Here is a 14,553-nt window from a genome sequence, read left to right on the forward strand (position 1 = left end):
TAAGCAAAGTACAAAGAAAAGCTATAGGAACTCAGAGGAGGAAGAGATCAGAGGTAATTTCCTAGAGGACGTTACCTTTAAGCCAATTGTTAAAAGGTGACAGGAATTTAGTAGCCAGAGTTGAGAAAAAGAGAGAGAATATTCCAGAAGGAACATCATAAGCAATGCAAAAAAAGTGGGAGGTTGCAGGCTCAAGTCTTAATGGTTATAGCTATAAATATAATTTATAACTCAAAATCAATACTTAAAAGTCCATAGTGTGAACATACTGCTATATATAAAAATATGGGTAAACCTCACACCAATTTTAAAAGAAAAAAGCCAGATACAAAAGAATACATACTGTAATAATCCATTTATGTAAAGTTCACAAACAGAAAAAATAATAGCTGATAATAGAATTCAGAATAGTGGTTACCTTTGGGTTATAGTAGTGACTGGGAGGAGCAAGAGAGGGGCCCCTGGGGTGCTTGTAATGCTGTACCTCTTGTTCTGGAGGCTGGTGACCCACAGCGTCCACTTTGTAAAAATTTATCAGTTGATGACTTTATGATTTGTGCCTTTAAAAAAAAGTTATACTACAATAAAATGTGAAACAAAAATAAAACCCAGTTTCTGGTAGGAAAAAAGTTTATGGTGTGCATCTCCATATATTAACACATTAATTCCTACCAATGGCCTTATGGAAGGTCAGTAATGATGAATTTTATGTTAAATTGAATTATATAAACTTGAAATACCATGATGTAAAATAATTCTTGCTTTATACACAAAGTTTGAAATAATTCAAATGCCCCCCAATTTAAAAAACAATAAAATTTCATTTTCTTTCAAAGGTGGATCAATCTGAGTGAATTTAAGATATATTTAAGCTTAAGTTTCCACAGGAAGGCACCACTTGAGTAAATAAAAATATCCTGTGTTATTTAGAGTATGAGTTTAGCAAGTGTAACACATAACAGTAGATTAGGGGCTTCCCTGATGGCGCAGTAGTTGGGAGTCTGCCTGCCAGTGCAGGGGACATGGGTTTGAGCCCTGGTCTGGGAACATCCCACATGCCCTGGAGCAACTAAGCCTGTGCTCCACAACTACTGAGCCCGCATGCCACAACTACTGAAGCCTGCATGCCTAGGGCCCGTGCTCCACAACAAGAGAAGCCACTGCAATGAGAAGCCCGCTTACCGCAACAAAGAGTAGCCCCCGCTCGCTGCAACTAGAGAAAGTCCGTGCGCAGCAACAAACACCCAACGCAGCCATAAATAAATAAATTTATATTTAAAAAACCCCGTAGATTAAATGTGACAATAATTAATGTTTTCTCATGTCACAGTTTGAGCAGAGCAGTTTATGGCTGACACAGCAGCTCTACAATGCCAGGTACCCACACACTTACCATTTTACTGCTCTATCCTCCTGAACAGGCCATTTTCTATCTTGTGATCTAAGATGGCTGCTACACTCCCACCACCTTGTCTGTATTCCAACTGGTAGAATCACTACAATTCCTATACTGCTGGCCAGAACTTGTCACAAAGACACAGGAAGCTACCATAGGGCCTGGGAAATGTAGTTTCTGGCTAAGTAGCACACTGAAGGTCCACCAGCAGTCTTTGCCATATCTGCCATTCTTTGTCTAGCTGTCTTGAATTATGTGGTTTACAATTATGAAATGCCTCCAGGAACAAATCCTTTACATAAAATTCAGCTGCCCTGTAGATAAGAATATCCCTATTTTACAGAAGATAGAACTGAGACTCAGAGAAGATAAATGACTTACCCCCCTCCCACCCCCACCCCTACATTGCTAATTAAATGGCAGAGCTGGGACTCAAATCCAGTGCTCCAAGCTCAGGGTTCTTGCTTTTCTGCTACAGAAGCCTATCCAGGCTCCAAGAATACTGGTAATCCTTAGTCTGAGAGAAAGTGAGACTCCTACTGTATCTAAGTTAAATGGCACTTGGAAAGGAGTGAGAGAGGACACGGAGTGGTAGAGCTTTACTATGAGGATGTAGTAAAGCTGATGACCTGAGCTGTGTTTTGCTCTAAAGTTTCAAGAACTCAGGAAGCAAGAAAATATAGTAAAAAGCACTGGGCCATGAAACAGTGACATGCATTTTAGTTGTGCTTCTGAACTAAAAGGCAGATTAGACATGTGCTCCAGCCATTTTCCCTTTCTGAGGTTTAGTTTCCCCATCCAACAGATGAGGAGGAGCGCTGGGACAGGGTTGCTGAATATGGCCCTGAAGGTTGTGCACAATTTCTTAAATTCACGAAGCAGGAGATTCTGGAGCAGAGTTAGAGGGTGCAGCACAGCTCCAAGCCTAACCCCTCCCCAGTCCTTAGAAATACTACTGGTAAATTCTCAAAATATTGGGATTCTCAGAAATACTACAAAATACGGAGAGAAGACAATCAAGCGGCATTCTTATCTTTTTTCTCTTCTGACAAGGGAACTTGGAAGAAACAAGTGAAATTAAAGTAAATAATGTGTCTGATTCTTCCTGAAAGAAGTGACTACTTCAAGATCCCACCAAAATGTTCCAAAGCCCTGGGGGTGGGGGTAGGGAGGGATGGTTTCATCCTCGATTGGGTAGAGCAAACCCTGATACAATACGTTCATCAAAATCTCAGGAGACGGAGGAGCGTCTACATATTTTAACAAAAACCGTGTATGTCCTAAAACAGAGGCTTCTCCCACCTATGCCCTCAGGTCACAGAAAGGTGGTGAAAATCCAGAATACCCAGTTTTCAGATGTTGGGAGAGAAAACACATTGGTACCAGACAATGGGGGAGGAGATACTATATCAGAGCAAGTAGAATGTCTGTACATAGCTGCCCAAGTATGTACAAGGGGAAAAGAAATGACACAGTCACTAATGATCTATTACATACATGTCAGTATTTCACCCACAGCTAACAAAAGAAAAAGAGCTGAGGAGGGAGGGAGAATCATGGGCTGCAAAAGACAAAGCCTAATCTAGGAAAAAAACCTAACTCAAGGAACAGAAGGAATTTTCTCACAATTTCTTCACATTGTAGCACAGCTTGATAGGAGCATAAATTAAGTAAAACTAGAGCTCAACCATGAGATGATAAAATAGCAGAATGAGATAAAAAGGGAGGTTGCAGACATAAGGAAATAAATTGAATACCAAAATACTTTATGGAACTAATAAGTAAACTATAAATAGAAAGAACAGAACAGATACTGCTGAATACTGAAATATTGACATGGAGAAAAGACTGTAAGCACAGTAAATGCAGACGAAAAAATAAAGGAAATTAATTAGAAGTTAACAGATATGCATATTAGTTTGTTACCAGCTAAGCTGCTGTAACAAAGAAATCCAAAAATATAATGCCTTAAATAAATTAGTTTCTTCTCACTCACAAAAGAGTCCACAGGTAAGAAGTCCCAGTCTGGCAGGATCTCCTCCAGGAGGTCATCCAAAATATGGTTCCTTCTATCTTGATGCTCCATCACCTCCTCATTCCTGTGGTTATAGGACATTCTCATTTCAATGGTTGAAGCTGGCTCCTTTACACACCCATGTATCAGTCTGTAGGAAGGATAAAAATAGTCCAGGGCAAGCACTCTAAGGAGATGCCACAGAGGTTATACGTATCACTTCTGCCACATCTTATTGGCTTCACGTCTCCATTTAGCCACAGGGGACACTGGGAAATGTGGTCTTTAACTGGATAGCCATGTGCTCAGCTAAAACTCAGTGTTCTATTCTAAAAGGAACCAGGAGAGAATGAATAGTTAGGAACCACACTATGAAAGATAAAGATGAGCCAACATTTAAGGACACTTGATGTCCCTCACAGAGAGAACCCAGCAAATGAAAGAGAAGATGTATCTAATGCTGTAATTTAAGAGCACATTCCGGAAGTGAAGAAAGAACTGAATCTGCAGGTGGAAAAGAAACATTGAATCCCAGGAAATTTTGATTTAGAATATTTAACACAAAGGTATTTCCTAGTTAAACACTTGAACTTGAAAGGCAGAGAATGCTTCAGACATCCAGGCAGAAAGAAAAATCACCTACAAGGGGTAAAAAATGAGGCTGGCATCCAATTTCATTATATTCATTGTGGAAGACAATGGTGTAGTCTACAGAGTTTTAAGATAGGATGGCCCCGGGTGTAATTCAAGTAAAGGTTCAGGGAAGTAAAATACCCATGAACACTTGTTGGAAAGAACTGCTTGATAACCAAAGCCAGGCAATTTAATAATCCACCAAAATAAAGAACTCAAGCATAAAGAAGCCCTGACAGAAGGACTGTTGATGAGCACTGGATCCATTCACATGTAGAACTAATACCAAACAATCATAGCAATGATGGTTTCAAAAGAGAATGTGAATATTATAAATCTGGACAATGTAAAAATAATATAATACAAAATTGGGAGGTGAGGCAGAGGAGATGGGAGTAGCAAGAAAGTTCTAGTGTTCGCCATCTTTTGAAACTGGGATATGTTATCCAAAATAAAAACATGTGGTGAAAAAAAACCTAAATGTTTTTCATAATTGCCTTTATTTAACAATGGAGCAGGGGTCCACAAATCACTGCCTGAGGGTGAACCACCTGTTTTTGTAAGTAAAGTTTCATTGGAACACAGCTTCACCCATTTGTTTCCATATTGTTTATGCTACTTTCCAGCTATAAAAATAGACTGAGACAGCTTAAAATTTTTACTCTCTGGCCCTTTAAGAAAAAATTTGCCAACCCATGCAGAGGAGTCTTTTTTAATTCACAAGAATCTTGTGGTAAAGAAATATTTATTTGAGGCTTAATGATTTGTTGGGTTTATTTTATTTTTTATCTTTTTGATGTGATTTTAAAGTCTTTATTGAATTTGTTACAATATTGCTTCTGTTTTGGTGTTTTGGCCACGAGGCATGTGGGATCTTAGCTCCCGATCAGGGATCGGACCCGCAGCCCCTGTATTGGAAGGCGAAGTCTTAACCACTGGACCGCCAAGGGAAGTCCCAATTTGCTGGATTTAATTCAGCCTTTTCCCTTCCTATTAAATTCATGTCAAATTAAGTTTAATAATATAAGTCCTACTTTTATAAAACAATAGATCAATCACTCCAAAGATGTCAGGGATAGTGAATCACCTAATGATATTCGGTATGGTTTCTTAAACTTTCATCTCTGTGTTTTTCTGCATTATTTGGAATCTTTATAATGAGCATATATCATTATTACCAGAATAATAAAATAGAATGATTTTTCTATTTGAAAACACTGGAAGCAAATATACCAAGATATTCACAATAATTAATTCTGGCTGACAGGAATATGATTGCTGTTTTCTTCTTTACGCTTTTATATATTTTTTAAATATCGAAGAAATTTTAAGCTATTATAGAGGATTTTGGCATAAAGTGATAAAGTTCTGAATTATAGTTTTGGAAACAGTAATAAGTACCAGATATGAGGGACATTGCTCTGTTTAGAATATGATTCTTTCATTAGTAGTATACAAACCAAAAAGCATGATTCAACATAAAATATAAAGCATGAGATAAAAGAGAATCCAGGGGACTTCCCTGGTGGTGCAGTGGTTAAGAATCCGCCTGCCAGTGCAGGGGACACGGGTTTGAGCCCCGGTCCGGGAAGATCCCACATGCCGCGGAGCAACTAAGCCCGTGCGCCACAACTACTGAGCCTACGCTCTGAGCCTGTGAGCCACAACTACTGAGCCCACATGCCACAACTACTGAAGCCCACGTGACTAGAGCCCATGTTCCGCAACAAGAGAAGCCACTGCAATGAGAAGCCTGGGCAGCGCAACCAAGAGTAGCCCCTGCTCGCCGCAACTAGAGAAAGCCCTTGCGTAGCAACAAAGACCCAACGCAGCCAAAAATTAATTAATTATTTATTTTTTTAAAAAAAAAGAGAGAGAGAGAGAGAGAGAAGCCAGAAGCAGATGATACTCGACTTCTGTTAGGCAATCATCATATTCATAAAGCCGGTTTCTTTAATTTGCATTAATCTAAACCTACCTTTCCAGTCTCGTCCCCCACCTTACCCTCCTGATACACACAACATACTCCAGCCACACAGAGCCCTTCATCTTCAATGAGATCTTCATGCATTTGTATGCTATTTTGCTTTGCCGCCACCATTCTTTCTACCTACAATTGCATCCTCTTCTCTATGGGATATCATTCAGTGCTTCTTTTAAGACATAATTTAAGTATCACTGACTGCAGTACATCTCAACCTTGGCTGCACAGCAGAATCACCTAGGGAGCTTTATAAAAATACCGAGGCACAGGCCCCAGCACAGCTATTCTGGTTTAATTGCCCAGGGTTGGGACCCAGGCAGCAGTATTTTTAAAAAGCTCCCTGAGTGATGCTAATATACAGCCAGGGTTGAGAGTCATTGCAAAGCCTTCTGCAATACCAGCAGGCAGAGTTAATTACTACCTCTTCTGCACTCTCATAGCTCTTAGATTTTCCATTGCTCATGAAATTTAATGCTTATTGTATTAAAGTTAGTGTTATATAGTAAATGCTCAGTAAACGCTGAAGGTTGTTACCGTCCTTCTTCCAACCAAGCATATGCAGAAATGTAAACTCGCCAGGATGTCACCCCTCCATGCCCCCTACACACACACACACACACACACACACCCCCCTCACTGCCTTTTCAGCACAGCCCTAGACCTTGGGTCTGGCTTTTACATTGTTGAGATTTATGCAATGTAAAGAATTAAAGAAACCAGTGTTATGAATGTGCTGACTGCCTGAGAGAATCCGAACATCATCTGCCTTCCACTCTCATCTTTGTGTCACACTTTACATTGTGTTTGAGGTCAGATCCTGCTACTTTAGCTTTCAAGAGCAGGTTGTCAGGTGTACTTTGTCAAAGGCTTTCAGAAAATCCAGATAAATGATGCTGTAAGCCCCGAAACTGCCAAAACTGTATTTTACACTTTCACAGTACTTGACAATGTTATTTAAGTGGAATCTTTCTTCCTTCGATTTACCTTTGCCTCCCTGACCCTGAGATCAATCAGATAACTGGAGACTCTTCCATTTTTGATACTGAGTGTCCTCAGCTATGCCTGCACCATGTCTGGAGCACAGTACACTGGGTGATTATCTCAGCCTCCCTGGTTAGGAGGAGCTCCTGGAAACTACTCCTCTCTGGAGGTGAGGTGGGGAAAGGAGAGCTGAGGATGAGGAAAGGAGACCAAGGTGCATCAGCAAGACAGAAGTTCCATAATCACACAATGTGCATACACACTCTTATCAAGGCGAGACCCAGAGCACTGACCTTTTCTCTTCCCACTCGCCTGGAAGGAAACCGATTGCATTAACAGTCTGCTCTTTCCTGTTAAAAATCCTATTTGTAGTCATTTTAAACTGTCCTCACCAAACATCGCCAAAGGTTTTGGTGTCCATAGGATGGTAGTTGCTTATAGTTTCCCTTAAGTACCACATCCTGGCAGTATGGCCCTAAAATAACTTTGTTCACAGACATTTCTCAGCCAATAGATATTTATTTTGCAAAGTGATTTTCTCCCCAGAGTCTTGATGAAACTTTCCCTTTCTTTTTCCTTAAGGTCATCATGACCTTGATGAACAATAAGATGTACTACAACTGAGTCCAATGGCAAGTTTCACTAATGCAGAATCAGATTAATCTTCAAATTGAATCATCTTTGCATATCTAGTACTCTACGTGACCTGAGACAAATCTACTAAGCTTTCTGACTTGGCTCTTTATTAGCAAACCGTTACCTAGTTCCCTTGGAAGTTGTGCAAATTAATTAATGTTTGGAAAACAACTGGAAAATTTAAAACAGTCTATAAATACCAAACAGTTGCATCTTCCTTGCTGAGAGGGCCCAGGTAATTCATAACCTCCTATAATAAAGGTAAAATAATGTGCTTGGGCTCTACAATTAAATGTGATTTATTTGCAATACCTATAATCTTCGAAATCTAGAAACCATTTAATAGAAACAGTTCATATTTCATAACTATAATAAAAGCATGTAATGACTTTAGGAAAAGTAATATCTACTGTAAGTGATCTAGACATCATGTCTTTAACCATTTCTAAGATCTGCAAGAGTATGCTGAGTTTATCCTTAACCTGTTAACGTTGACTGATAGATTTATCTTTACATTCTCCCAGTTTTTCTTTATCCTCAAAACTCTAATATGTATTTCCTAGAAAATTTGCCTGTATAAAACTTTGCTGTATTCAAAGCCTCCTGTCAAGATTTAGCACTTTTATATTGTAGTCATTAAAATTGAACAAAATCTTAATAGTTCCTTTATTAACTACTATACTGACTTTGCATAGTGGAAATCACAACATGTTAATTGGATTTAATTAACTATTTTAAATTACACAAACTCCTTACAGTAGACAATAGCACAGGGTACTCATCAGCAATAAAATTGGAGCTGATATTGCTACTTTATTAAAACTTAATGAAACGATTCATAATCTTATTTATTGTTTACAAGAAGAAAACTGTGCTCATTTTGAAGGCAAAAAATGTCTGCTGAAAACAAATTTTTGATCATTTAGGTGAAGGCTCAGAAGTTAATAAAAGGGTCCACCATATCCAACCTCACGGTTCTGCCAGCTTCTCATCGCACGAATCCCTATTTCACCCCTGTGCCAGTCTTACAAGTGGATGCCAATAAAGGTTAGTGATTCAATAACCATTTTACATGTTTAGGAACATAGGGAAAGAGCACTGAGGTGGGACTGGGGGCCTGAGTTTGAATTTGGATTCAGCCACTAATTCTCCAAGATGACTTCAGACAAGTCAAGTCCTCACTGTAGCCTGAGTTTCCTTCTCTGTAAATCAGAAGGTTGGACTAGAGTCCCTTCCCACCTCTAAAATCCATGATTCTATAGATTTACTATTGATTTAGATGTTGATGTTATTACACATTAAAATTATTATTGTGTTTAAGTGATATTATTATAATTTTTCAAGCTTCTGAGCAGATAATTTCTGATGTTTTTCCGATAGCATTTAAAAACTTATTTCAATATACTATTATACAAAAATATGAAGCCAGAATTTATGCAATTAGCATTTAAACTATGCATGTCTTAGTCGAAATACCAGAGTTTGTGAAACCAGTGGATTTCTTGTTTTTTAAGCAAAAGGTCATGTCATCTTTATCTCAGTATCCCCAGTGCTTAGAACCATATCTAGTATTTTGTAGATACTAAATTGTTGGTTGAATGAATAAGCAAATGAAAGAGTAAGCAAATGACTAAGGACTGAGTGTCACAAGTGTAACCCTCTTTACTTTTCCCTGATACTTAATTGGCTGACATGTTAAAGAATTCTTTTTTTTTTTTTTTGGTTGCACCAGGTCTTAGTTATGGCAGGTGGGCTCCTTAGTTGCAGCTCCAGGGCTCCTTAGTTGTGGCATTTGAACTCTTAGTTGCAGCATGCACATAGATCTAGTTCCCTGACCAGGGATCGAACCCAGGCCCCCTGCATTGGGTGTGTGGAGTCTTATCCACTGCGCCACCAGGGAAGTCCCCCTAAAGAATTAAGTGGATCACCTTTTGTACCTCAAATATGAGCAAGTGAGATGATCTTTAATTATTTCTATCTCACTTTCTAACTGTTGTCTGGAGTATTTTGGATCTAAAGTTGGTTCCCCAGGGCTCTTCTGGTACCTGAAGATTTAAAGTCCCCCATCTTGTAGCTCCTGGTCTGCTGACCCAGTCAGTGGTGGGGTACAGCAAAACTCAAGACAGCCCTGCATCATTATAAGTCTCTTAATTGATTAAATTTCCTGCAACTGTAACAATTACCTTCCTAGTTACCAATCATTGTTGTTTAGAAATCTTTGTGACACATGCTTTTAGTTGGTTTACATAATGTTTACTCCCTGGGAAAACTTCAGCAGAGTTTCTACTTCTTGCTTTAGAAACACTTACATTATTCCTGGGTCAAATTAAGATGAATAAAATAATGAATGAATGAATCAATCAATCAATCTATCTATACTTGCTTTAACAATAGACACAATAAAAAATTGCTGCAAAACAAAGGTAAATCTAGAGCCATAGCAACTTGGTCCAGAAAAACATCGTATTTTCATCCCTCAATTATCTGCCAGAGAACACATGGCCTACCATAATATTTGTAATTAATTAACCAATTAATCAACACATTTATTGAGTACTTGCCATATGTCTGGTACTGTGCAAGGTAATATGAACACCAGGAAAGCACAAGCCACACAAATGTAGATAGAGTGTCCAGACTTTTACATGTCCTGATGCTCTGATCTGTCATGTAAGTCACCCCAGATCTACACAAGTCCAGCATGTGGTGAAAGATGAACAACATCCAGAAGAGAGAATAGTTTTGGAAAATGCAGGGCAAACTTCTCTACTTCTTGAATTATCTTGCTAAATCCAAAGAAGAAATCTCCCCCAACCCCTCCACAATGGTTAAGAATATAAGTCTCATAATAAAAATGTTCCGTTTAGGCTCTGTGTGACAGTGGGCAACTTGCTCTCTGATCTTAGAATAAACTCTAAACTCTATAAACAAGGCATGCCTGACCTGGCCTCCCTTCCATTCTCATCTCATTCTGCTTTCTCTGTGCTCCAGCCACATGGGACTTCTCTCTCTTCCTTATCAGGCCAAGCACTTTTTCACATCAGGCCTTCACAAGTGCTTTTACCTCTGCCTGTAGAAGTCATTTCCTCAAGCATCTGTCTTTTTCCTTTATAGATGCTCACAGTTTGTAATTATATATTTATTTGTGAAATTATTTAATGTCTTCTCCACCCCTAAAGGCTCCATGAGGTCTGTCTGGTTCACCATTGAATCCCCACTCTCCAGAATATTTCCTGAGTGGGGATATTATAACAGGCGCTTAAATATTGGTTGAATGACTGACACAATGAATGAATTTCTAATTCCTAATCTAGTCAACAGGAAAGTGAGAGAGTTTTGAAAATTAAATGAGACAAAGGCGTTAAGGGATGATTTTCAAAAACAGGTAAAATCCTGACTCTCTTACAAATGAACACGTGTCAAAGATTTTATTTACTTAACTCATCAGTTAAAGGAGAGAATTTGTAAGCTGTCACAACTGGTCTGAAGGAGAATCCAAAGAACATATCTTTGTAGATCAGGAAAATTGAAATAAATTTGCAAATAGATGGAAAATTGACATTTCTATGGAAAGAAGGAATGTTCCTTCACCAGACAGAATTTTTTTTCATGTCTATAGATATGAATTATTTGCATTATTATCAGTTTTTTCCCCACAAGTTAACTTTAATCTCTACAGAATTGTAAAATAGCCTAGTCAAAGACTAGGTTCAGATAGTTCCTGAATGCATTCCATTGAAAAGGTATCCAGTAATCTCTTTTGCTTATTCTAAAACATAAAAAAAAAAATTTCCTATAATCTTCCCCCATTTTTGATACAAAATGATCTAAAAAAATTATTCACAAAATAAGGCTGGTCTCATTAGGTTTGGCCTGATAATTTACATAGGTGCAGCAAGAATGTTAATCACCACATAGGCCATCTTAAGTTTGCTCTGTTGGAAGTTTTCATAAGGAATCTCAGATTGAAGTTTTTAAATCCTCTATTACTTGTTATACTGAGGTTAGAAAATCAAGCCCAAGAAACTCTGTCCACCATATTTCAACTACAGAACCTATAAATTTGGGTACATTCCTCTCCTCTAGAAATGCTCCAAATATCCTAAGCTTCTTGGACCTGTTGGGAAATGACATTCCTTTCCACCTGTAAGGATGGAAATCCTGTAAGCCATGTATCAGGCCAGTTTTTCTGGGAGGGCTTTGGAAGCATTTGGTTCCATAAAGTCAAGCTTAGTTCTTTAAATGTAACTTATTATACCTCACTAATAACATCATTCTTAAATATGAAATTCCAGGCAAGTTGTTGGTTGCATAAGCAGTTTTTTCAATTATATCTTAATAAAAGAAGAAAAGTTTCTTATTGAAACTATGCAAATAACCCATATTGCCATGAAAAGTAAGGAGGCTCAGTCAGAGTTTCTGAATTCGGGAGGTGAGAGGGAGCTCATCTAAAGTAGTAGAAGTTCAATTTCCTTATTTTCTGGGAATTTTAGGAATATTCAATTCCTGTAAGTGCTCATTTCTCTCTGTAAGTCAATCAGAACACAGCTCCTTTAATTTGAGACTTTACAATCTAATTTATTAATACCATCTGGAGATAGGAAAACATTCTACCTTCACAATGAGAAATAAAGGGCTTTCTGAATTACAGATCAGAGAGAGTTTAAAGCTTCAATCCTACAATTTCAGCTACAAATGAAAAATAAACACAGAAACACAAAAATGTAATGGTCCAGATAGCAAAAAGTTAGTCTCCTTCCTTGTGGGTATGAAATTCCTAGTTGAATTGAGCTCAAAATACACACATAGACAAACAGAAGTCTACAAACCATATTCTCTATTGTCTCTCACTCGATAGGGAATAGATCTCTGTAAGATCCATTTACAAAACTCACCAAATTCTCAGTCGTAGCCACCAACAAGGACTAACTTATCAGCCATTAATATGGAGTAATATCAAAATTAGAGAAACAAGAGTCAGCAAAGTTCTATTGCCACTTTGAATTCACCTATGGGTGCCAAGAAAATAAGTGCCTGGCTTGGTTCCCTGTGATATGTACCTTTTCTGGCAATTTCAGGTGAATCTTTTGCTCATCTTGGTGGGATCTCCAAAATTGTTAAAGGATATATATTTTTGAAAGTAAAACCATGACTCTTATACAACTATAAAATGAACACATCAAAGATTCTGTTTAACTCATTAATTAAATGAGGGAACCAGTAAAATGTTACAATTGATTCAAAGAAGAATTCAAACAGCAGACAAATTTACAAACCAAAAATTTGGAAATAAATTTGCAAATGCATGCAGAACTGAATTTTGGGGGGTAGGGAAAGTACTGTCCCTCCATGTGACAAAATTTATTTGCATATGTATAAACAAGAATTATTTGCACTGCTCTTGGTCTTCTATAAACTAACCTTAATCTCTACAGAATTGTAAAAGAGATTAATCAAAAACAAAGGTGATTATAGGGTCAGATAATCTCCAGACTTTCCAGCATTCTGATGAAAAGATAACCAGTAATCTCTTTTGCTTATTCCAAAATCATAACTTTTTCCTTTCGATGGTAAATGCACACGTGTGTTTGTCTAAAATTAAGTGAATTGCTTCACCTAGTACTAAAGCAAGGGTTAAAATCATGCTCATATTCTTTGGGATTCTCAGAGAATGAAACTCATTCTAGTAATGAAAATACACTGAATTAGAAGCAGCTCTGTTTTCCACATCTGCAAAGTAGGCACAGTTCTTGGACATGGGATATGATATTTATAGGTGGAAAATATTTGTGAGGACAGAGAATTAGTCTTCATATTTTAATGTAGTTAAATTCTGGTGTTATAACAATTAAAACCTGGAGTACTAATTTTGAAAAGGGCTTGAAGAGTTGTACTTGGGATCAGTAGTTCTTAAGTTTTAACAGTGCAAAAGATTGACCTGGAGTGCTTATTTAAAATGTAGATCACTGGCCCCAATTCTAGTGATTCTCAAACTTCAATGCACATAAACATCTCCTGGAGGCTTCCATAATGCAGATTCCCAGGGGCCTCAGAAATTTGGACAGGTCTGGGATGGGGCCCGGGAATCTCCATTTTTAATAATAAATTCTTGCCCCAGATAATCCTGCAGTAAGTAAACTGAAGACTTCTCTTTGGAATCATTGTTTTAGAATCATTTACCATCATTGTTTTGGAATCATTGTTCTTAGTGAAGTCTTCTTCAGCTCTCCCATCCCTCAGCGATCATTCTTCTGAATTCCCACAACCCTAGACTTTAATTTCCTGAATGTGACATAATATAGTCCTTAGAGATAATAAAGCAAATGAAAACAATATTTATCCCTCTTAGGATGTGTGCCAACTTCTTCAACCTAGTCCAGTTTAGGACACAGTTTTTTACTTGGATTTCATTGAGAGCCAGAGTTCTTTATTTTTCTTCCTATTAGCTGAGAGCAACAAGAAGCTAAAGCCCTATCACATGTCTATGTCAAGTACTCCCTGAGTTTCTGGGTTTCTGGCTTCAATACCATAGATCCACCTTAAATGTGAGTTTCGCCCCTCACAGCAGGTTTTGCTCAATTATTCATTTACTCATTGATTTATTCATTTTTTTAAAACAATGTCTCCTGTCCTTAAAAAACCTTGGCACCAGTCATATTGACACAGTATGAGTTCTAGGAATTGTAAATTAGTCACATTAATACTAACCATGTTGCCCAGTAACACTAAAACAACCTACTTGGGCATTCACATCATCTGGTAATATGAGAAATGTCTAAAAATAACTCTTTTTTAAAAATAAAATATGACTCGTAACAACAGGAGCATGATTTCAAGCACACAGATTTTCTTTCTTTCAGAACCAAAGATCTCCTTAGTTATTGACTGTGTACCTGATTTCTCTGTATT

General features: G+C 37.8%; 1 protein-coding gene across 1 annotated transcript in view; it reads left to right on the top strand.

The window, feature by feature from the left end:
• The window catches only part of IQCH (IQ motif containing H), a 207,446-nt gene that overhangs the window by 58,652 nt on the left and 134,241 nt on the right, over positions 1 to 14,553 (top strand). The window contains exon 5 of the mRNA XM_060152775.1: positions 8,571 to 8,691. Coding sequence (XP_060008758.1) covers positions 8,571 to 8,691 — 121 coding nt within the window. The remainder of the gene's footprint in view (positions 1 to 8,570; positions 8,692 to 14,553) is intronic.

Source organism: Lagenorhynchus albirostris, chromosome 1 (assembly GCF_949774975.1).
Source record: "Lagenorhynchus albirostris chromosome 1, mLagAlb1.1, whole genome shotgun sequence".
Lineage (NCBI taxonomy): Eukaryota > Metazoa > Chordata > Mammalia > Artiodactyla > Delphinidae > Lagenorhynchus > Lagenorhynchus albirostris.